Here is a 25,391-nt window from a genome sequence, read left to right on the forward strand (position 1 = left end):
CAGGAAACCTCTCAGCACACAGGGATCTAAAGTGACCTGGGGGCTGTCCCCAGGAACAGGAATGAGTATGATCCCTGTGACAGCATCCAGGACTGAAGGCCAATGGCTTAGGAACAGACCTTGAACCGGGGGAGAGAGAGAGATCAGAAGGTGCTGGGAAGGGTGCAGACACAAGGCAGGCTCTAAGAGAGAGAGCAGAGAAGCCCAGCAGTGGGCTTAATGGCGGAAGTCTCGGAGTGTACCTTCAGGGCCAAAGGAGAGGCAAGGCAAAGTCACTTCAGCTTGCTCTTCTTCCCCATTTCTCCCTGGAAGGGGTTCCTACCCACTGGTGCCCTATGGCTCTCCAGGTGCTTGCTGCTACCTGATGTCCCCTCCTTACCTACACCCTGCTGTTCCTTTCCCATGATGACCTTTCACAAGGTTTCTTCTTTGTGCAGCTCTGGGCTACTAATAATCCTTGGGAATGAAGAGCTTACCCTCACCCCAAGTCAGCTATGGGACCTGCATATTTGTTTTCAGTTAAGCTGGTCCCATGGCACCATCAGTGATTTGTATATAGCTGAAGGGGTCTTGGGAAGGTCTAAGTTAGGCCCAGAGATGATGAAGATAACTCAGAGTATCATAGCTCAGGCTCCCACAGAAATACACTAAGATAAGAATTTGATACAAACAGTTTATTTGAGGGTCGGAGGATCCTGGAAAATGCCAGTAGGACATGCAGGAAATAGAACGGGGAAAGGAGGAGAGTCAAGAAAGGGTGTGTCAGTAAGCCAGTGACCATTACGTAGGACCCAGTATAGAATCGTATATGAGATGGGGCGCCTGGGTGGCTCAGTCAGTTGGGCGTCTGACTTCAGCTCAGGTCACGGTCTCACTGTCTCTGAGTTTGAGCCCCACTTAGGGCTCTGTGTTGACAGCTCAGAGCCTGAATCCTGCTTCAGATTCTGTGTCTCTCTCTCTCTCTCTGCCCCTCCCCTGTTCACGCTCTGTCTCTCCCTCTCCCTCAAAACTAAATAAAGATTAAAAAAAAAATTGTAGGGGCGCCTGGGTGGCGCAGTCGGTTAAGCGTCCGACTTCAGCCAGGTCACGATCTTGCGGTCCGTGAGTTCGAGCCCCGCGTCAGGCTCTGGGCTGATGGCTCAGAGCCTGGAGCCTGTTTCCAATTCTGTGTCTCCCTCTCTCTCTGCCCCTCCCCCATTCATGCTCTGTCTCTCTCTGTCCCAAAAATAAATAAACGTTGAAAAGAAATTAAAAAAAAATTGTATATGAGAGTTTTCCCACCCAAGGGGTAAGGGAGCTGAGACAATGTATGCCAGCTCCCACTGGTCACTGCTCAAGGCTACTTTGGGGAGGGGACAGTTATGTTGTTAATTCTCTGGATTCCAAAGAAATCTGGGTGCTGGGAGTAGGGAGTCCAGTGTGCACTACCCAGGTAGGTCCTGAGAAGAGAAGGGCACCCTGGGAATGACACCCAGGGTGGGAAATGACAGGAACTCCCAGATGTAGTGGGTCACCCTTTTCCTGGGGCCCAAAAAAGCAATGCGTCCCTTTTAGACATGTTCACCACCCAGGATGAAGTAACTGAGTATGCCCTCAAGTATCAGGTGCATTGACTAAATACTTTATTGGTCCTTAGTACACATAACAGTGGATGACCCAAATGTGTTTAATTTCTACACCTATTTTTTTGATCTTTGACTATTGAATTAATAAGGTTAAATTGTAAAGTGAAATGCTTGTCTTGCCCTTTAGAATTATCATTGAAGGATTATATTTTATGTCTATTTGATGGCTTTATTATGCATGAAATGTATCCTTTGCATTACTTATTAAGAATGTGAATAATAACCCAGTAGGTCTTAAGCTTATGATCAAGCATCCTATTTATTCAATCTTGTAAAGCTGTTACATAAGTATTTTCCAGTATTTAGATGTGACCTTATTTACTTGGATTATAAAATAATCCTTCAAATCATGTTTCAACACTTAACCTCAGTATTATTTCTTTGCCTGTAGAGGCTCGTATCTTTGGCTTCAGATATGCTGTGCTCTTAACAGTATGGTAACTCCTTTGAAAAGCAGAGCTTTCATTCTTGAATCTCTACCACTTAACCTTTTAAGTAAGCCCTTAGGAAATCAAGCTTTAGTTCTGGGTTTTTATCATCTCTACTCTGGTTTCTTAGGAGAAAGGATCAGAAGCATCTTGAGGCTTCCTGCCACCCCCACACCTGCCTTAGAGACCTTGGCCATGTGCCTACCACTGAGCATTTGGCATCCCTTGTGACTTTGGTTTTCATTTCTCCTTCTCTCATTTGCTTCCCCGAGGACTTCTGATGGCTCTTGGCACCCAGGGAGGTGTGTCCACTTTGTTTTTTTTAACGTCTTATTTATTTTTGAGAGAGAGAGAGAGACAGAGTATGAGCGGGGGTAGAACAGAGAGAGGGAGACACAGAATCTGAAGCAGACTCCAGTCTCCGAGCTGTCAGCACAGAGACCGATGTGGGACTCGAACTCACGAACCGTGAGATCATGACGTGAGCCAAAGTCAGACACTTAGCCGACTGAGCCACCCAGGAGCCCCTGTCCACTTTAGATTGTACATATCCTGACACGGCTTTCAAGCCCTCTGGCACTGCTACCCCCAGCACAGTAGGCAAATCCAGCCAGATCTCACTCTGGACTCTGTCGACACCCAGCTGGGTGGTGGTCTGTGTTCCTTATACCCACCAGGCATTCCGCAAGTCCCACCTCTGCTGTGTGCCTAATAAAGCTAGATACATCATAAAGACCCTGGCTGCCGCTACCCCACCTTGGGAATGAAACCACAAAGTGATGCAAAACTCTGTGAAATGGAGTTAGATTGCATTGGGCAGATTGATTCATCCAAGGGCCAAAGTCAAAAGAGGGAACTTAACAACCTCTTTTTGAAGACAACCAAGGTATAGTTAGTTGTTTTCTGTGCTTACTTACATGCTGTCTTGTATTGCTGCCTTACTTCTGCTTCTGTTGTATTCTTTCTTTCTAGTGCAGTTGTAAACTGAGGGATGAATCATCTTTTAGGCTCTATCACCACCCTGCCCAACCCCACGTCAACAAACATAATTTCTATCTATAGGAGGTATTCAGTAAACGCTTATATAAATTTGAATGAAAAATGCTTTTCTTAAGGTGGTTCCATATTCCTTTGACAATAAAGGAGACCACATCATTAACAGTTATGCTGATGGAATATCTGAATCAGATATTTTCCCTCCATGATACCCTGCCTATGGGCCTTTTTGGTTTAGCTGTAGCTCTTTTTTTTTTTTTTTTATGTGACTTGGTACAATATTGCATTCGTAATATTGTAAACCACTATTGTAATATTGGGTTTTTGTCACTTTCTGATTCTGGCCCACAGACATAAATCTCGGAATCCTTCCCTTCTCATGAATATCCTGAAGTATTCTTTTCTCCTTGTCTCTCCACCCAGAACTGTGGAGAACTTTGGTGGCTGGCAGTGATTGGCTTGGGGCATTCCCATTGTAACTTCATCTCTCTGGTCAGGAAGGCATCCCATTTGCCTTCAAGAATTTGTGACACGTGGTGAGCCCTTATGGAGGATTATTCCCAGAGCAAGTATATATCTGCAGTCAGTTACATGGGAGCTGTGGTTGGAAATGGCTTTACACTTAGGCATCAAATCTCCAGAGCCTTGTTACAGGCTCTTGTCACAACCATGATCTTGAGAGAAAGCCCAGCGTCTCCTTTCTGAGAGAAGTAAGCAACTATCAGACAACACTAGAAAAACGATGAACTCGGGCAACAGGTACAACTAGCACTTGAGGCAAGATCATCTCTGTGACTAAAAAGTGATGCGAATATGTAGTCAGTCACCTAGAAGAATTCAGAAATCTTTCAAACTTTGCATGGCCTAACTGACCCGTGTGTCTGTCTGTGTTCTCCTCCCTTTTTGCTTTACTTTGGCTCATTGATTTCTTTTAACAGAGTAGGTTTAAAACGAAGTGGAGAAGGTCTGCATTAGAGATGCTCATCATGAACGGACCCATCTTCTCCTCCTCTCTGGCTGCTGCTGCCTTTGACTATGGAGATATGAAATATTAGCTCTGTCCTTTTTTATGAAGGAAAGAAAGACGATGATGGATGATGTGGAATTGAAATAGGCTGAGAGGCAAGAGACCAGGTGCTGATCCAGATTACCATTGACCATGGGGAAGTCACCCCTTTGGGCCTCCATTTCTGAGGCCCTTCTCAACCCTGTCTGGTATTTTTTGTCTTCCCCCTGCTCTTAGCCCTAAGGCTAATCCTATGTTTACTGAAATCTAAGTGTTGAAGCTGGGCAGAGTCTCCAAGAAAAGATGTCTTTATTCATGGCTTTCTTGGGCTATCCCAAAAGCTAAGTCCTTGTCTCTCTTTGTGGAGAGGACCTCATTTAGTAGATTTGATGCTGTGTGCCAGATGGCAGCATCATGTCATGCCTTTTAATTAGTGTCACACTTGAGGAACATTAGGCCCACTTTCTTGTAGACCCTCCATAATAGCTTCCATTTCCTCTCTTGGAGAAAGAAAAAAGAATTGGCACGTTGCTATAGTGCCATGGTTACTATGAGTAGACGTGTCTGAAATTAAAGAACTTAGGTCCAGAATACAGTGAGCTATGTACAGATATCATCCGCTCGTTCATTTATTCATTCACTCTATGACTTGAGAAACATTAATCAAGTAACTGTTGTGTACTTGGCATGGGGTAGGTAGAAGAAAGAAAAAGACAATGACTCTCTTCCTGTCAGCTTCTCTCCCTTACCCTAATGGGTAACAGGCCTGGGCCCCACTCTGCCACTTGGCCCTTAGGCACAACTTAAATGAGGAGCCTGGTTTGAAAGGAAGCTGATAGAACTTTAAGCTCTGTTCTTCTAAGGGCACCCTGGGCTTGTTACCCAGAGCCCTGACTTCCATCCCAAACTCTCATAGCCCAATTTCTTTGGCCTCGAACCCTGACCTTTTGTCATCTAGTTCCTCAGCTTCGGGGTGTTTTTTTTTTCCCCCACTGCTGCCTAATTTCCTTGATTCTGTATTACTCACCTACCTTGGTCTTAAATGTTAAAACCTGACAGTTTTAACCTCTTGGACTAATTCATTAACTTCCTAAAACCACCACTCTGGATTCCTCTGGCCTTGCTTGGCTTCTCTAGAGTTGACCATTGCCAGACCCAGTGACCACTAAACCAGCTCCTGGTCTTGCTCACACTGGCTGCTTTCATCTATTGCTGGGAACAAGAGACCGCATTCTCTGAGTGCCCTGGAACTCTCATACAGGAAATTGTGTCATTTAACTCAGTGCCCAAAGCACCAGCCTTGATTCCTACTCCCCTTATTTAATCACAACCAGAATGTTTTCAGACTTCAATTTTAAGATATTTTTATGGGGCACTTGGGTGGCTCCGTTGGTTAAGCACCTGACTCTTGATTTCAGCTCAGGTCATGATCTCACGGTCATGATATCAAGCCCAGCATTGGGCTCTGTGCTCAGTGTGGAGCCTGATTAAGATTCTCTCTCCCTCTCTCTCTGTTCCTCCCCAGCACGCATGCACACTTGTTCACTCTTTCTCTCTCTCTCTCTCTCTCTCTGTCTCTCAAAAACAAACAAAGCAAACCCCTGTAAATTAAAAAAAAAACCTTACAATCTTTTTATTGACTAGAACAGTTTCCATACAAAATTCACCTTATTAAATATTATTTAAATATTGTTAAATATATACCAAATATATTTGCATATCTTTTTAGTGGGTTTGATGCACGTACTAGAGTTATTGTAACTCTCTTGGCATAATATTTAAATTAATTAGGTTTCCTCTGAGATTCATCACAATTTCATTTTCGCAATTAAGCATGTTGAAAAAAAATCTGCAGTCTAGAAAGCAGAGGAAAGACACAAAGTTTCTTCTAGAAACACTTGCTGCCAGTGTCCACACCTTTAGGAAATTCCTGGAATGGAGTATGCGGAGCAACTGCCTGGACCTGGAATTATTCCTGAACCTGACCACATGATACCCATCCACTTCCCGATCCTGTGTGTTTATGTGCTCAGTTCTTCCAGCGGTAGCTCCCGTGTCTGCCACTGGTCTTTTTGGTTGTATTAAATTCACCTGGAGTGAAGAATTGACACCAGTTTCAAGTTATGTTAAGATTGCTGTCTTAATCCCATAGTGAGGCATATTCTGGACTTTTTCTTGGGACCACTTAGTTTCTGTCGCTGAGGAAGTGCATGAGTGAATGGAGCCCATCAACAACACCTCACAACACAGGTTAGGGAGCTGTGACAGCAGTATGTGTGCAAGTTCAATTCAAGTCTGGGCAGTGAGAAGGAAGAGGCAATTTTAGGAACAAATGGCATGGCTTCATCACTCAAAGCTGCTCCTATGCCAATTCTGCAAGGTTCAGTTTGTTTGCTGTTGGCTTAAGAGAGAATAAGGTCCATTCTATGATTTTAGGTGGGGGAATGACATGAAGGGGTCAGTGTCATAGAAAGACTGGTTTGCCAACAACATACACAATTGCCTGGGACAGGGTAGGTAGCCCAGTGCTAGAAGATGAGTCCACATGGACAGCATGAGAACATTTTCTTAGAAACCTGAGGCAGAGGGTAGGGCATAATAAAAAGAGGGGATGTGGCTATCTTGAAACCAGAATATCACCTTACTTGGAGACTATCCTAGATCATGTTTTCCAGGAGATCCCAGGCTGGAAGAAAGGAAGGGAAGGAGAGTGAAGGGACCTTCTACTTGACAGTTTTTGTATCAAGAAGGCTCAGGGCTGCCATCCTTTCCCAGAAGCATTTAGGGTCAGGAAGCCCCCGTCAATGTCTGGTCTCTCTTCTATGTTTCTTTTCCCCTGGCTTCTCGCAAGAGGGTTGTGGTTGCTCGTGGTGTTTTCCAAGGTCCTGGTGCCCTTATAAGCCTCTTTTTGAAATAATTGAAGCTAAAACTCTCAACCTGGACCAAGGCAGTTGGGCTTTTCAGAAGATCTTCTGGGCATATTTATGGGTAGTTCTTCCTCCTTCTCATGTGAGAGCAGGTCAAGTGCAGGTTGATACCTGTACCTGACCCTGATGTGTCATTGCTATCAAGGCAGGCCTCAGGAGATGGACTGGCCTTTCCCAGAGCCTCCTTACATTACACCAGGAGATTTGGGCCTGCACTGAGGATTGTCTTGCTTGCTGCAAACTGACAGCATAAATCTTAAGAAAAAAAAAAAAAGATGAGCTGGTAGTTGTAGATAAATTGTCAGGGGGTTAATAGTCTGACCTCATTAAGAGCACATTTTTATTAGAAATATGCTACTGGGTAAATTCTGTTTTGTGAATTGCAAAGAACAGTTGGATAAGGTGCACTTTAGCACCAATAATCCACTGTTATCTCTTCTAATGACGGTTTCAGAAGTGGGGCCGGTCTTCTGCCCCATCCTCAAAGGCCCCAAGTATTCTTTCAGCTCAAGGGACTCAGGACTTAGTGATAGGCTGGCTTCTCCAGGTGATCTCCATGGACCCAGAGACTCCTTCTCTGAGGTCAAGATTACATTTTCCTACTTTCCCCATTTTCTCGGTATTACCCCAATACTGGTGCAAATGACTGATGTTTACTAGGGAGGGTGGGAGAAAGTGACTTTCTGAATGTATGTACTCACCATTCTTAGCACTTTGGAAAAAGTCTTATCAACCCTGAAAGCCTTCCTTTGATGCAGAATAAATGTCTCAATAACTTTCCACCCTTACTTTTTAATATGATTCTTATTTCTGTAAAGAAGACCCTTGAGGATAAGATACTCAGGAATATTCTCTTTCTACCAACCACATTTTCTTATTAAAAACAATATATTAAGAATTGGTTAGCAAACCCTGGGTATAGGTGTATGTACTTTCTACCTAGGTGTGTGATGTGGATAGATTTCTTCTTTGTGTGAGAACCCGGGTTTCTCATTTGATAAACAGAAAGGTTTATAGCCATTCATTTACATTTAAATGTCCATTAGTAGCAGATTGGTTAAACAAATGGGTTTACGTCATTTTTGCAGTTGTTGAAATGCTCAAAAAATATGGAAAGATACGTAAGTTATATTAAATTTAAAAAGCAGTGGTTGGAATAGTTCACATAGTATGATCCCACTTGTTTAAAAAATTATGTGTATATGTGCTTATACATGCAAAGAAAGATTTTGGAAGAGAATCCAGGAAACTTATTCACTGTAATTGTCCTTGAGACATAGGACTGGGGGTGACGGGAAATTGAACATTTTACTTTTCATTTTATATTCTTCTCAAGTATGGGCTTTTTGTCATGTGCAAAGGAGTCTGGTGGAGATATTGTGGTTCTTTCTAACTCCAAGTTACCATAATTTATCCTTTGGCCTTCCCCCAGATATTCTTTTGCAAAATACGTGGTAGAAATGTGCATTACTTTTGCTCATGGCTAAATCGATCTCAGTTTACATCTTCTGTGAACTGCCTGTAGACTGTTTAGAAGCAGCACTTAGATTCACTGGAAGCTTTTATTTTAAATCTGATGTACCTCCCCTTTGAAGTTTGCAGAATCTGGATGACAAATATTTCTAAATTTGGATTTTTTTCTTAAGTGGAAGATAAAAAAGCAAACTCCGGGATTTTTTTTCCATCTAGCTCCCATTGGGTTTTTTTTTTGGGGGGGGGGAGGGATTGTTTTGCTGTTTGTCTGTAAACAAAGGAGATAAGGTGATTGTCCTGCTATGTAATGCCAGTTGAGCTTTCTGCATGAGTTCTGCTCTGAGAAGGCAGGCAATATCCCAAGTCAGAAAGTGGCTGTGGGATGCAACACTCCAAAGGCATTTCAGAAAATTGCAATAGCCTCACTTACATGTGATATATATGTTCCTAGAGATACTTGTAAATTTGTAGTTTTAATCAGCTGTTTCAGGCAAGTATTGTGAGGGACAAATGGAATTTAATAAGGTGCTACAAGACCTGCATTTTGGTCTTGCTGGATGGTAGCTGTCAGTTTGAAAAATGGGGCTGAGGTTGTGGCCTGAGCTTCTAAGCAAATTGTTCCTGCTGGCTTCCTAGGATTTTAGCTCCCAAGACCCCCTGCTACTTCAGCATTGATGGAGGGGGAGCAGTCAAGGTACTTTCAGGTGACAGAGATGCAGGTTTCCTTGGGGTCAAAAAACCTAGTGCATGTCCAGTGGAAAATGGCCAGGATGATCAGGGTCTTAAGACCAAATTTTGCATGGAAAGAAAGGTTAAAGGAACAAGAGTGTTTTGCTTAGAAAAGAGAAAAATGAATATCAGAGCCGCCAGCAATGTCAGACATCATCTATTCAATCCCCTTTATTGTGCAGATGACATTCAAGGAAGTTAAATAAGTGCATGAAAGTGATAAAACACATTCGTGGTGATGCAGAAGCTAGGACTCAAGTGTTCTGACTCCCCTGCCCCCACACATTTGCATGCCATCCCCAAAGTTCATGTTCTTTCCGTTCTATCCCACTGATAGTTCTTAAGAAACACAAACAGGATAAATTCATAAAGTGCTTAGCATGAAGTCTGCCAAAGAGGGGAAACCATTATGTGTTAATTCCTTTTCTCCCCAGTATGTCCCCTGCCATGACTACCAGTATACAAGGATAAGACTGTAGCTAGAATTGATCATCATCTTTAAATGAATGCCTTCTGTGCTCTTTCAGGTCGGAGTAGAGCATATGAGAGTAGAACATAAATTCATATTTCAGCATAACAAAAAAAATAAGAAAAAAACCCCTTTCTAATGAATAGAATTGTCCAGCAATATAAAAAGCTGTACTCAGAGCTGAGTTTCTCATCACAGGTTGTATTCAAGAGCACCAGGTGGCAAATCAATCCATGATTTCTCCTGGGATTCTATTAATGAATTTAAGCTATGATTAGATTACTTCTAAGAGTCTGTCTTTAACTTGGAGGCAATGAGGATGAATAAGCAGAAGGATGTATCCAATGTAATGTTGAAAAAGATTAATCTGATAGCAGCAACAAATGGGGGAGCAGAAATGCTGATGGGAAGCTAGTTAGGGGCTGTAAATATTTGAACTGTCAACTTAAAATTACAGAAATGACAATGCTGGGTCAACCACAAATGCTTCATAGTCCAATCTGCATTTATTTCACCTCTTCTCATAAAACTGTGTAAATACTGAGTCATAGAGCCCCTGGAAATTCTACTCCTGGCCAAGCTCTTTAAAATTTCCCATGACTAGTGTATCTACTAATCCCAATGACCACCCAAAAGGAAGGCATGGGCACTAAGTCATGGAGATGAATGATGGATTGGAAGCAGATTGTGTTCAGCTAAGCTACTGTGCCTTTTCCGTTATTGTATCTTCTCTCCTTAGGTTATGTTGACATTGGACTGATTCCGAAAGGAGCAAGGGACATAAGGGTAATGGAGGTTGAAGGAGCTGGAAACTTTTTGGCCATCAGGAGTGAAGACCCCAAAAAATATTACCTCAATGGAGGATTTATTATCCAGTGGAATGGAAACTACAAGCTGGCAGGGACCATCTTCCAATATGACAGGAAAGGAGACCTGGAGAAACTGATGGCCACAGGTCCTACCAATGAGTCAGTGTGGATCCAGGTAATGCAGAGGGGAAGGCAGCTGATGATATGTACATTAGTTAGGACATTTATAATGTTCTTTTCCAAGGTATTTGCTAGGGGACGTTAATTAAAAATACTTAAAATTTTTAGCAAGGAGCAGGGAGGGAAGCAAGATGTTACTTGTGCTGTTAATCCTTTATTGCCTAGAAATTTCTGAAGTCCCCATAATGAAATGATGGGGTCCCTAAAATCCTCTAACGGGAGTTTTGAGTTCAGTTTCCACTATGGTTGACCTAAGCTGTTTATTTGCAGGTGTTTCTCAGGTATAAAAAAAGATGCTGTCAATCTATGTCAGTGTGGCATGAGTTTCCAAGTAGCTTTCCAGCAATGGTGATGGACTGACATGGTTTTTTCATATGTTATCATGTGCTTGTCCTCAGACAAGATGTTTGACTTTGTGAAATTCTTGGGGGAGAATGGAGTTAGAATGTAGTATATCTCCTTGAAGGCACAAGTGGGTGTTGTGAGAGTTGAATAAGTAAATTGTCTTTCGTGTTGGCGAGGAACTATGGAAAAGGAGTGGATTATATCAGTAGAGACAAGGCAAGTTGGGGATTACAGATGGCCCAAGAGAAAGTCAGATATAACCATATTCAGAACTTAGGAGGTAATTGCAGAGCCAGAGATCAGAACACTCATAAAAGCTGGAGGTCAAGGCTTGACAGCTATGATTCATAAATGTCTTGAGACCTGAAATCTTACCTGCCTACATGGCAAAGGATTTACATACGGGAACCCCAATCCCATGGAGCAACCAATCCACCGATTTTAAATATGTGGTAAGTAGAGTACCTGCAGGAGAGGGAAGTGGGGGGGGGGTCCCAAGAATGGTATGCCTTGCCTAAAGCCCAGGACCATTTTCATTGCAGAACTATATGCTTTAAAGGAATTAACTCACCTGAGAGCTAGAGAATAGCATCATAAGGCAACAGCAACAACAATAATAAAAATTAATGTTTATTGAATGCTAACTACATATGAGGCACTATTCTATTCATATCTTTTTTTTTTTAAGATTTTATTTTTAATCTGTACACCCAACGTGGGTCTTGAACTTACAACCTGAGATCAAGAGTTGCATGCTCTCCTGACTGAGCCTACCCAACGCCCTGTATTCTACTCATATCCAGTTATGTTACATTTATTTACTTACTCGACTCTCACAACATCCCTATTAGTCATGCTATTATTATCCTCACTTTGTAAATAGGGGAAACTAAGGCACAAAGATATTAAGTAACTTACCTGTAATCACAAGGTTATTAAGTACACAAGGGTGCAAGGTGACCTACCAGTCTATTGTTGGAAAAGACACTATCCCTATTCCCTCAGAGAAATTTCCATAAGATTAAATCTCCATGGGAATTCAGCCAAGAAATAATCAAATGGAGATTAGATAGAGATAGATAAAGGTATAGATGTAGGTAGATATACATATAGATATAGATATAGATAGATGTGTAGGTGGAAGTAGAGGTGGAGATATATTCATTTATTGGCATTTGCTCCAATGCATGTCTTCATAATTACTTTAAGATGATGGACATTCTGTAGCGTTTGTTATTATAGCACTGTGTTTTGTAATATAAAGTCACGACAGTGATGTCAACCCTCTATTGCCTTTTAGCTTCTGTTCCAGGTGACTAACCCTGGCATCAAATATGAGTATACAATCCGGAAAGATGGCCTTGACAATGACGTGGAAAAACTGGTGTACTTCTGGCAGTATGGCCACTGGACAGAGTGCAGCGTAACATGTGGGACAGGTGAGAGACAGCTGCTGTGTCTCTGCATCCGTGTCAGCTTCACATTGGGCCACGGAGGCAGTCTGAGCCAGTGGTTCATACTCTGTGCCTATAGGTCTGCAGGGTTCCACAAACATGGCCCGGGGCCTCTCTGAGAGTGAATATGCTGGCCATGGTCTAAAGAGAGAGGCAGTTTTTCTTGTATCAGCTTTATATACTGTTGTTCATGAAAGAGTTTGTTTGAAAAAAAGGTTACATGTCTTATTTTGTTTTGTTTTCAGAATTATTGAGATAAAAGTGACACATCATAACATTGTGTAAATTTAAATTGTACCGGATGATTTGATACACGTACATATTGTGAAACGTTTACCACAATAAGGTCAGCCAACATATCCATCACTCCACAAAGTTTCCTTTTTGTGTATGTGGTGAGAACATTTAATATCTGCTCTTTTGGCAACTTTCAGGCATACAATACAGTATTACATTTGTTTTGCTTTTTTAATGTTTATTTATTGATATTTGAGAGAGAGAATAAGTGCGTGCACAAGCTGGAGAGGGTCAGAGAGAGAGGGAGAGGGAGAGAATCCCAAGCAGGCTCCACACTGTTAGCTCAGAGCCCAATGTGGGGCTCCATCCCATGAACCGTGAGATCATGACCTGAGCCGAAATCAAGAGTTGGGTGCCCCAGTATTACATGTGTTTTAAAAAGCAAAACAGAAAGGCTTAAAAGCCTGGTTGAGGACCTGAAGTTCACAAAAGTCGAACACCCTGCGGGGCGCCTGGGTGGCTCAGTCAGTTAAGGGTTCTAATCTTGATTTTGGCTCAGGTCATGATCTCATGACTTATGAGATCGAGCCCCAAATCGGGCACCACACTGAGCATGGAGCCGGCTTGGGATTCTCTCTCTCCCTCTCTCTCTGCCCCTCCCCCACTGTACTCTCTCTCTCAAAATAAATAAATGAACATTTAAACAACAACAACAGCAACAAAAGTCGAACACCCGGCTCAGAGGCATACTGTAAATGATGGGCAAATCCAAACCATAACAGGCTCTCCTGATTCCAACCTAGTGTTCTTTTTTCTGTCTCCAATTTACCACGTTTTCCTATCTACTAGGAGAGTAGTTTCCTCTCATAAAATTGAGCATTGGAGAGATTCCTTGCTGTCAAGTGTATCAGGATGGAGTAAGTTCTGCTACCATAAGAAATCAAAATCTCAGGACTTCAACACAGGGAAGGTTTATTTCTAACCCATTGTAAGTCTGATGCAGATTGGGTGGCCGAGCTTCATCTTGCAACTAAGACATCTGACATGTGTGGCTTCCAGCATGCCCCACAGCAAACAGAAATGGAAGAGGCAGACTGGCTCTTATTAAGGGCCTGGTGGTGACACAGATCATTTCTGCTCACCTTTTATTTCATCGGTTGGCCTTAGTCCTCTGAGTACAAGCTGGAAACTGTGAACAATGCATGGACATTTGTAGGGCATCCACTCTCTTGGCTGAAGGCTGGGTGAACTTCTCTAAGGTCTGGGGCGAGGGGGCGGGGAAGGGTATGTCAGGTACTTGGGACTCTTCACTCATTTGAGGGGCTTTAATAGTAGTGCCGTATGAGGCCTCTGCCTCTCCTTTTTGGATCATGTCCAAGTCTGTTCTGGAACTTCCTGCCTTTAGCTTGTAATTACTGCCTTTAAAACTAGGGCAGCAATAAGGGGAAGTGCCAAATTCAGCGAGGTAGCCAAGAGAATGGAAGTGAAGGAGTGAATGGCCAGAAGAACACAGTCACCTACTCTGTGGGCCTCTCTCTTATATACTCTGTCTCGTCACCATTCCTTCACTCGCTCCTCCCTGTACCTGTGCCCCCTGCCCCAGGAAGCAGTCCTGGAAAGGGGTCCAGCAATGGACATTGAGTCACGCATTGTCAACCTAATCGACGATTCTTGTATTTCCAACTTCTCTCTTCCCCTCCTTCAGTACAGAAACCAAGCGTTGACTTTTAGAAATCGTAGGGATCGTGTTCATTTCAAAATGTGTGCTGTTTTGAAAATCCTAGTCCTCTGGAAATCCATTAGGTCAAAGCTGTGATTTGTGGCAGCAGCTGTAAGTGGGGTTGGTGTCATACTGCTATCCCCAGTGCTACCCCTGGCATTTCCAGATGTCCTGCCCCACTGCCCAGGGGGCTGGGCTTGCCGAGAAGCAAAAGCAACATAAACAAAAAATAAGTTGGTGAAAAATATTTCCTTGAGGAGCAGTTGTGAGGAAAATGAGGTCATGGGGACTATAGATACAAATACTTTTTCGAGTTCTCATCCCCATTTTTCTCTTCTTTAGGTGAAGTACAGGTTTAAGCTTTAAGCTGAAATCCTTTGTCCCCGGACACCAAGGAGTGAAAACTCAGCCAGTCCAGGCTGGGCAGGGACCCCTCCACAAAACAGGAGAGCACCCACCCGCCCCTCTTTTCTGTTTCAACATGGGATGAATTCTTTGCATTATTACACATGCAATATATCAGAGCATAGGAATACAAGATAAATGACTGATTTGTGCTATGTTTGTAAAGATGAGATGCATCCTCTTGGCTAGGAAATGAGATTCCCTTACCAAATGTGCATCAGGCACTTGGTTCTGATACAGCCTGATCCTTCAGCAACCCCTCAGCCTGCTTGGGCAAATGTCATTCTGGTTATTAAATCTTAACAGGAACTATGAGGAAGCTGCCAGTGTCCATGTGCTCACCTGCCTATAGTCACACTGCCTATTTGAGCAACAGTGAGCTCTTATTCTGGCAGAGAAGAAGGGCAACATATCTACTCTCATGCTGTCAGACACAGAGGGTGAAATGCTAATATTCCCGTAGGACACACATTGCTAAATATAAAGATGGAAGACCGCCTGAAACACTGAATCAGTCAACTGTGTATTTTTAGTTGCTTTGAGCTAAAACGTTCTATACTATAAAAGTAGGTGAAAAATATTATTGAAAAATTAGAAATAGAAAAAGTCACCACCCTGACACAATGCATTTTTTACTTTTCTTTTTTGCCTTTCTTTTTTTTTTTTTTTTTAAGTTTTCTTAACGTTTATTTATTATTGACAGACAGAAAGAGACAGAACATGAGCAGGGGAGGGATGGGGGAGGGGGAGACACAGACTCCGAAGCAGGCTCCAGACTCTGAGCTGTCAGCACAGAGTGCGAGGCGGGGCTCGAACTCACAAACCGCAAGATCATGACCTGAGCCAAAGTTGGACACCCAAGTGACTGAGCCACCCAGGCACCCCTTTTTTGCCTTTCAATATGCTTTTTTCTAGTTATAGATGTATATAGTTGTGTGCATATGGATGTGTTTATGTACATATACACATGCTTTCACTTAATGCCATTAACATGGGTACCTTTCCAGGTCTTACTCAGTCTTCGTAGCTGTCATTTTTTGGATACATTATGTTTCACTGGCAAGACAAAGCAAAATATCTTTTAGCCAATTCCTTATTGATCATCATATTCTGAAGATTTCATTAGTGTTAATTTGTAGTGGAATTTTTGGGCTCATAGAGCATAAATATTGGGGCTTCTGGGTGGCTCACTTGGTCGAGCATCCAACTTCGCCTCAGGTCATGATCTCACGGTTCGTGAGTTCGAGCCCCATGTCGGGCTCTGTGCTGACAGCTCAGAGCCTGGAGCCTGCTTTGGATTGATTCTGTGTCTCCCTCTCTGTCTGCCCCTTCCTGACTCACACTCTGTCTCTCTCTCTCTCTCTCAAAAATAAATAAATAAACATTAAAAAAAAGGAGCATAAATATTATGGCAATGTTAAGAAACTTATTACCAAATTGATTCCCATAGTAAAAGAGTTTGCAAACAGGTAGTAGCAATCATTTTATTTTATTTTATTTTATTTTATTTTATTTTATTTTATTTGTCTTGTTTTGTTTTGTTTTTATTATTATTGTATTATTTTAGCTTTACACTTTTTCACTGGGAAGCATTATAAATCTCCTAGCAAAATGGAGAATGTAACAGCAAACTCTTGCATGCCAGACACTCAGTTTTCTCAGATTTTACCATTACTCATGCTTATTTCAATCTTCATTTTTAAAGAAAAGAAATTGCACAAATGCAGATGATAAGCACTCCCTGACTCCTCTCCCTTTCCTTTTTCCCCAGAGTTAACCAGGGTCATGTAACCAGTATTTGTTATTATCATGCATGTTGTTAAATACTCTTATTATACATGTGAATACTCATCCACACTAAAAAAACATTGTTTCTCGGGCATTTAAGCTTATAAACAGTGTCATACTCTGTGTATAGTTCTCTATTTTGTTTTACTCAGTATTATGCTTTTGAGATAAGTCCACACTAATGAAAGTAGCTCTTTGTACATTCACCTGAAGGTCTGCGTACCATCCCACTGTGTGAATATACAATTATTTCTACATTACACTATTCTGCAGTCAGTTATAAACATTTTTGTAGTGCCGTAATGAACACCTTTCCTTCACAGCACTAAAGCTCAAAATAACCATGTACATTTAAGATATGTCCACATATCCTTGATAAAGCATGAGTATTACAAATAGGGACACACATTCCACTCTGGCCCTGATGTGTGACTATAGGCTGATATCTAGATGACAATTCACTTCTTTGGAAAATCAGAATCAGATACTTCTTTGACCCTTTTAAAATTGCATTCGTCTTGGTACTAATCCATCTGACTTCGTCCACTGGAATTGTCAGGTAGGGTCAACCGAGTGAAGATACTGGTCTCTAACAATATCTGGAAGACTTTTTTAATATTTAGGACCATAAAAATAACAGAAACGTTGAGATGGATTTAAGCATATACTGTGGAACGAGGCTTATATAGTTCATCGTATGCATAAACACATAGTATTTATAAGATAAACGACAAGTGACATATAGTGATACATACACCCTTAATTTCAATGGAGGAACTCTGACACATCATTATTAATTTTGCCCTACGCGCCCCACAGTATCTGCCCGGCCAGTCTATGTTCATCACCACACTGATCCACCAGACCAACCAGGCAATAGGGATTTTATGTTATGTTTTGTGTCCTTCTGCTACTGCTGGAGTCAGGAGCACAGAGCAATTTTTGCTATTCCTGCACAGAAACAAGCCTTTTGGGAGGATGTTTCCAACCTCTGAGAGTCACCTGATGGTTTCCTATTAGGTTGTGACATTAAGAATTTGCCAAACCACCCAAAGTTTCAATGAAACTTCTAAGCATCTAAGCTTTGCTTTTTTCTGCTCTATAACTGCAGGTACATGTCAGTGTTTCTGGCATCCACCATTTCAGTCTCTATCCACTCACATTGTCCAAGACTTCTCTACAGGTGTTTGTGTCTTTCCAAACAATGACTCGTTCCTTGTGCCACAGAAATTCCTTTTGTAATGTTGCTTCCAGCTGTTGACAGTGTTTTATTTCTAGAACAAAAGAAGAATAAGACAGTCTTATCAGCTGAGAAAGCCTGAGTGTTTGAAAGGTTACTTATCTTCTTCAAAAGAAAAAAAATACTGTTTTAGTTAACAACAAAATACTGTTGATTCATTTAAAAGGATTCACTTACTGTATGACAACTCCTCTGACATTTTTAAATGATGAGATGTGATCACTGACATCTGAGTATGAAAGGCAGCCTGGGAGATTATGCTGGAACGGGGCGTGTGAAGCAGTGTGAGGTGGCAGATGGCAGGAGAACGGTCTCCAGTTTGGGTCCTGCCTGCTGTGTGTCTGTGGGGAAGTCCCTCCGTGTGCTAACGTGAGGAGGTGACCAGCTTATCGGTGTACTCGTGGCCTTTCCGATTCAAGAATTCTGTACACCAGTAAGCCCACTCAAGGCCTGGATGCCCTGAGAGTTCAGGGCACCAACCTGTGTGCCCGCTGATGGCTCTGTCCCCTGGTGGGCGGGGAGGGGGGGGGGAGAAGGTGGGTGGGGTCCCAGTCTTCAGTCTTCTACCCCAGTATTTCACATCCAGCATTGAAGTGTTAGCCCCCTCAAGAGACATGATGACTCCCTTCTCACTCTCCCTCCACCTCTCAATCCGCGACATGCTGGCCACTCCCCTCACTTCTCTTGGTAATGATGTCTTAGCAAAAGCTGTGGTCCCTTTCCTCTGTCAGCCTGTGGGACTTCACTGTGCCTCCATTTCATCTTTCACATACGAATAATGGTAGTGTTGACCTCACTGGATTGTTGTGAGGTTTGGATTTCTGTCTACCAAAATAGATAATAAGTAATACATTTTACGTATTATATATTTGTGTATGTACATATATGTTTGTTTATTTGTACACACGCACATACAGTTCTGAACAGCACCTGAGACAAGGCAAGTGCTACATGTGTTCACTATTATTATTTATCCAAAGCTAAACCCAGCCTACAGGTGTTCTTGGTCTGCCTACAGAACGTGCCACCCCCCGTGTGCTTTTCTTACTCACATTACCGACCTGGTCTCCGAAGGCAGCAGTATTATTAGTCCCTGTTCTCAAAGCCTCTACTTTAGAAATATGACCCCTCAAACTTTACAACATTCTTTTGAATTTTATTCCTGTCTTTCAGAGTTTACTAATAATATAAACATCCCTTCCTGCTTTGTTCCTTTATTAAGCTAATAGCAATTGTGTTATAATACCTGGTGACAATATCTGCTTTCGTTATTTAAGTCTCACTTTTTTTTATTTGGAATATATGTATTGGTCTTGTCTCCCCAGTTACATTATAATCTGTATATGAGATTGTGTGTTAATCTACCTATATTATCTGTAGTCCTTCTCAAGCAAGATCTCTTCCACCCACTGTGAGCTGTAGCATGAGTGAAGTAGAGACTCCGTTCCCTATCCATACTTTGAAAGCCAGACACCTTATGGACAACTTTCCCATCAGTGATAAGCGTGGCCACTTGACATGACCAGGGGCCTCCCTGACACTAGGTATGTGGGCTCGGGATTTAACACGTGTGAACCTTTCTGCCCTGCCCCCAGGTATCCGCCGCCAGACTGCCCGTTGTGTGAAGAAGGGCCACGGGATGGTGAAAGCTACCTTTTGTGACCCAGAAACACAGCCCAACGGGAGACAGAAGAAGTGCTATGAAAAGGACTGTCCACCCAGGTAACCACTGATAAAAGAGCTCCATGTGTCTGATGTAACAGTAATCTAATGCTCAGTGATAAAGGAGGTTGGGAAGCTTTGTCATTAGAATAAATACAGAAAAACCTTTACAGGTGTCTGTGGCTATGCTGTTGGAGCCTGTGGCAACCTGTGAGTGAGGATATCTTCTCCCCATAGAGCAGTATTTCTTACAAAGATGTGTTCTGTGTTTTTTTATTTGGTAAGACTAAGTCTCAAAGCATTGTTGAAGAGAATGTTCTATGGATCCCCCAAAGTTCTTCAGATAACAGGTGTGGCTTTTCTAAGAGCACTGGACCGGTGCAACAGTAGCCTTCAACTTCAGATCACTGGACCCACCTGCACTTAATGGCTGCCTGGAAGGGTGATCTTCAGAGCAGGCTCTCTTAATCTCAGCACCGTTGACATTTGGGGCCAGATAACTCTTTGTTTCAGGGCTGTCCTGCACACCCTATGATGTGTAGTGACACCCCTGGCCTGTACCTACTTAGATTTTAGTAGCAACTTCCCCCCTTCCTCCAGGTTGTCACGACCAAAAACATCTCCAAACATTGCTAAGTGTCTGGTCAAGGGCAAAAGCACCCTTGGTTGAGAAGCAGCATTATAGAGGTATTCATTTCCTGCTCACCATATTGGTTCTAGATATTGGAGTCCCAGAAGGTGGCTGTAATGTAGGGGCTTATGTTAAAGGCGGGGGGGGGGGGGTCGGGAGCCAAGGAAGAGGAGAATGGAGAGAGGAAGAGAGAGGGGAGGGACAGAGAAGAAAGGAAGTGAAGGAAGAAGGAAAGAATGAATTCTGGAGAGCGTCTTCATTTTCTAGTGACCACAAACAAGGGTATATTTAGGTTGCCAATCTCATCAGGCATTCATTCCAATCCTAAGAAGACACACTAAGTTTAGTCAAACAGGAGGGGACTCGTTGGTATCATAAATCAAATAGGTGACGAACCGAACTCTAAAGAAGAGCTAGAAGAATGTGATAAATGTTGAAGAACTGTGTAAAAAGAAGAGTCTAGGCAAGTCAGTGAAGGCAAGCAATATCTGTCTCTAGTGGGGGCAGACAGGCTGGCCCCAGAGGCCAGAGTCAGCGGGTTTATTCTCTGTCCAGCTCTGTGGGCTCTGGTGGAGAAGGAGTGGGCTGTGAGGCCAGGAGCCAGATCCTGCCATGCGGCAACAGGACAGAGGCACTGCCTCACCTCACCTTGGTCACCTCGCCTTGGTCACCTCACCTGGCTGCAGCTCTGGCCAGCACTAGGTTTTGTCTGCAGCTGTACTTTCTATAATTTCTTCTCAGGGAAGAGTGAGCCAGAAAAGAAAAGGTCATGTCTGGGGGCTGGTCACTAGCCCACAGCTCTGCAGGGCTCACATGCTTCCTCACCCCCAGTCCCCCGCAAAGTCGATGACCCTGTACCAGTAAATTCCTGTTGCGCTCATTAGACAGCAGCCATAATACATGTGCCTGCGTGCCCGGGGTTCTGTCCTTGCTTTTCAAAGCCACTTGCTATGGTGGGTTAGATATCCTCTTAAAACGATAGGTGGTTATTTCCTGGCTCTAATTTTGTCCCTGGGGTTCAGGTTCTCATTTTTATTGTGTTACATAGTCACCCTTGGCCTTACGATTGCCAATGAATAGTTGTTAAGCTCCTGTTACTTCCCATAAGAGATACTGTGGTGATTATAGCCATGTAAGAGTTACCATTTATTGAGCACTGAGATATTGTGATACAATAAAGGATATATATTTGGTATCTGATAAAAAAAATGCCTCTGATAAAATCCAATAGTCATCATGATTTTAGAACTAAAAGCTCTGGGGGCGCCCAGGTGGTTCAGTTGGTTAAGCACCTGACTTTGGCTCAGGTCATGATCTCACAGTTCCTGGGTTCGAGCCCCAAGTTGGACTCTGTGCTGACAGCTCAGAGGCTGGAACCTGTTTCAGATTGTGTGTCTTCTTCTCTTCCTGCCCCTCACCCACTTACACTGTGACACCCTCTCTCAAAAATAAGTAAACATTAAAAAAAATTAAAAACAAACAAACGAACAAAAAAACCCTAACTGGAGGAGTATGGAGAGCTTCCTGGCAGCTGAATACATGGAGGTGCTGGGAGGGTGGTGTGCCCCAAGGGGGGTATAGAAGCTCTGCCACCTTTCCCCTGTACCTCCCCATGAATCTCTTCCATCTGGCTGTCCCTGAGTTGTATCCTTTTATAATAATCCAGTAATCTAGTAAGCAAAATGTTTTCTTGAGTTCTGTGAGCCACTTTAGGAAAGTATCCAACCCTTGGCTGGGATTGTGGGAACCTTGGTTCATGGCCAGCTGGTGAGAAGCACAGGTGACAACCTGGACCTGAAGGGAAGGCAATAGGGGCTGTGCTGGGCAGCCCAGCCCCAAACCTGCCCAGTCTGCACCAACCCCAACAGTTAGGGCCAGAATTGCTTGGTATGGAAAACCCACACATTTGTTGAAACAGAAGTAACTTGGGGCACCTGGTGGCTCAGTCAGCTAAGTGACTTCGGCTGAGGTCATGATCTTATGGTTCATGGGTTCAAGGCCCGTGTTAAGCTCTGTGCTGACAGCTCAGAGCCTGGAGCCTGCTTCGGTTTCTGTGTCTCCCTCTCTCTCTGCCCCTCCCTCACTCATGCTCTGTCTCTCAGAAGTAAATAAACATTCAAGAAGAAGGAGAAGAAAAAGAAGAAGAAGAAGAAGAAGAAGAAGAAGAAGAAGAAGAAGAAGAAACAGAAGTAATGTGAGAGCAGAGTAGAAGAAAACAGTGGGATTTTTAAGTACCTACTTCACTTTTGATGATGTTTTAGAGATACCTCATATATTCTCTTTATTGTTCTCGACTACTGAAGAAAATAATTATTACATGCCTATAGAGGAAGAACTGTTCCTTACCTCACTTAGGATCATGCAGCTAATTAGTAGACAGCAGAGGTTTGAACCCATATAAGCCTGTGGTCTCCATTACATCCCCCAAAGAGGTGTGCACCAGTCCCCTATCCAGGCTGTGTCTAAAGCAAAGCAAGCGTGCTGCTAGGTGTGGTGGGTTCCAAGGGATCTTCATGCAGACAGTCACCTGCTGAGACCAAGGTAGAGCTGGGGACACAGGCTATGTACAGAAAAGCAACACAGTCAAAGAAGATTCTGGTATCAACTCTGTGTTTTAAAACATACATCAATCTGTTCCGGATATCTTCTTGTTTTATTTTTTATTTTTTTTTAATTCACATCCAAATTAGTTAGCATATAGTGCAACAATGATTTCAGGAGTAGATTCCTTAGTGCCCCTTACCAATTTAGCCCATCCCCCCTCCCACAACCCCTCCAGTAACCCTCTGTTCTCCATATTTATGAGTCTCTTCTGTTTTGTCCCCCTCCATGATTTTATATTATTTTTGTTTCCCTTCCTTTATGTTCATCTGTTTTGTCTCTTAAAGAAAGGTTTAATTTTTTTAATGTTGATTTGTTTTTGAGAGAGAGAGAGAGAGAGAGAGAGAGAGAGAGAGAGAGAGAGAGACAGCATGAACAGGGGAGGGGCAGAGAGAGAGGGAGACACAGAATCGAATACAGGCTCCAGGCTCCGAGCAGTCCTCACAGAGCCTGATGCAGGGCTCGAACTCATGAACTGCAAGCTCATGACCTGAGCCAAAGTCGGACACTTAACTGACTGAGCCACCAGGCGCCCCTCTGTTCCGGACATCTTATTTACCTGTAGCTAAAGACTTGGCCTCACTCTTTTCAGAATTCGCTTTCCATAAAGGTGGTTACCTTACCCACCTCTACACTTCAACTCTCAGAATTTCTAGTTGGAGGTAACTTTACAACAAGATGCTACCAGTGCTAGAGGGAGAAGGATGTTGGGGTAAGAGTCGGGAGGCTGAAGGACTCTTGAGGAGGAGATGAGCTGACCCTTCAGCCCATGGACATGGAGAAGGGGCCTTGATAAAGGAATTCTTATGTGATACAAGCTGAGCTCTGTGAGCTTGAAGCTGACCCTTAGTGCGGTCTTGTGATAGGCTGAAAGGAGATCCTGGTCCCTGGAGCCTGCAAATGTTACCTCATTTGGAGCAAGGGTCTTTGCAGACATTATTAAGTGAAGGGGCTTGAAATGGGGATACTATCATCAATTATCCATTTGGGCCCTAAATGTCATTACAAGTATCCTTATAGGAGAGAGGCAGAGGGGAATTTTCACACACACACACACACACACACACACACACACACACACACAGAGAGAGAGAGAGAGAGAGAGAGAAGGTGATATGAAGATGGAACAGGGACAGATTTGGAGACAGTAACCTTGAAGACTGGAGGGATGGTCCACAAGCCAGGCAATGCCAGCAGGCACCACAAACCCAAAGAGGCAAAGAACTGATCTTCCATAGAGCCTCTGGAGGGAGCATGGTGCTGCTAATGCCTTCATTTCATCCCAGTAACACTGATTTTATAACTATAAGAGACCAGATTTGGCTTCTAGAACTATTAGAAACCAGGTTTTTTGGGGTGCCTGGGTGGCTCAGTTGTTTGAGCATCCGACTTCAGCTCAGGTCATATTCTCACACACAGTTCATGAGTTCCAGCCCCACATCGGGCTCTCTGCTGTCAGCATGGATCCTGGAGCCTGCTTCGGATCCTCTGTCTCCCTCTCTGCCTCTCTCCGACTCATGCTCTCTCTCTCTCTTTCTCAAAAATAAATAAAAACATTAAAAAAAACTAAAAATAAAGTAAAATAAATAAAAAATTTTAAAAAGTAAAAAACAAACAAATAGGTTTTTGTTGTCTTGAGCCACCAAGTTCATGGTAATTTGTCACAGCAGCTATGGGAAACTAATGCAGGTGACGCAAGCAGAAGAGCAGAGATGCCCCAACCAAGTTATAGACGCTCCAAAGCTTGGAAAACCCTGTGATTGGGGCTTCTTGGAATGTGTGGCAAAGGAGTTTTTGGAATGGCACAAATCTGTCACTTCCTAAGGAAGCTTGCAGCCAGGCAGGCTCTATGAGATGCATATTCATTGGCAAGGCAAGCCTTTGTCAGGGCAAGACCAGCAGCCAGGCATCTGGACCCCTTGCCCATAGTCCCGCCTCCTGGCCACTGTCCCTGTGATTCTTGCCTTGCTTGGGGCTTTGTAGTTGACATCTCTTCATCTCTTAGTTCTAAAAGCAGCATTGCTAGAACAAGGTAAACGATACCTGGTTCCCCCTGGAAGGCTTCTTAAGCTGAGTGCACGGATGCAGCTTGTTGATTTGGAGAGAAATTTTGAAATGGACCAATTCCACAGCCCCCTCTCCTACCATCAGCAATGAAGCCCCGGTAGTTAGAAAGGAGATGCCGTGGCCGCAGGCAGGAGCTGGTGCCAGACAGCCACTGTGCAGCATCTTCCGGGGCCCAGGTTTTCTCAGTGAGCTGGTGATCAGTTCCACGGCTCCACTCTGCCAGTCCACATCAGAGCACTTCAAGGGAGCAAGACAGCCTGTTCTATCTCCCAACTTGTGCTGTCATATAGGAAACAGAATTTCCTGCAATTGCCTCCAAACAATTTGAAGATTATTGTTAAGAGGGAAGCATAAGGAATTTAACAAGTCTTTTTAAATCATTGTCATTTGGTAGCGTCTTTCGCTTTTTACACTCTGGAAAACAGTGTGCAGGTTCCTCAGAAAATTAAAAATAGACCTACCCTATGACCCAGCAATAGCACTGCTAGGAATTTATCCAAGGGATACAGGAGTTCTGATGCATAGGGCCACTTGTACCCCAATGTTTATAGCAGCACTCTCAACAATAGCCAAATTATGGAAAGAGCCTAAATGTCCAT

General features: G+C 43.2%; 1 protein-coding gene across 4 annotated transcripts in view; it reads left to right on the forward strand.

Moving 5' to 3' along the window:
* ADAMTS12 (ADAM metallopeptidase with thrombospondin type 1 motif 12) overlaps positions 1 to 25,391 on the forward strand; it is a 331,317-nt gene that overhangs the window by 251,070 nt on the left and 54,856 nt on the right. For 3 of the 4 annotated variants that reach the window (XM_023239156.2, XM_023239155.2, XM_045038312.1), the window contains 3 exons: positions 10,393 to 10,637; positions 12,288 to 12,426; positions 19,427 to 19,553. In XM_023239156.2, the coding sequence (XP_023094924.2) occupies positions 10,393 to 10,637; positions 12,288 to 12,426; positions 19,427 to 19,553 (511 nt within the window). Of the gene's footprint in view, positions 1 to 10,392; positions 10,638 to 12,287; positions 12,427 to 19,426; positions 19,554 to 25,391 lie in introns of those variants that run through there. The other variant, XR_006585936.1, reaches the window with a different exon arrangement.

The sequence above is a fragment of the Felis catus genome, chromosome A1 (genome assembly GCF_018350175.1).
Source record: "Felis catus isolate Fca126 chromosome A1, F.catus_Fca126_mat1.0, whole genome shotgun sequence".
Classification (NCBI taxonomy): Eukaryota; Metazoa; Chordata; class Mammalia; order Carnivora; family Felidae; genus Felis; species Felis catus.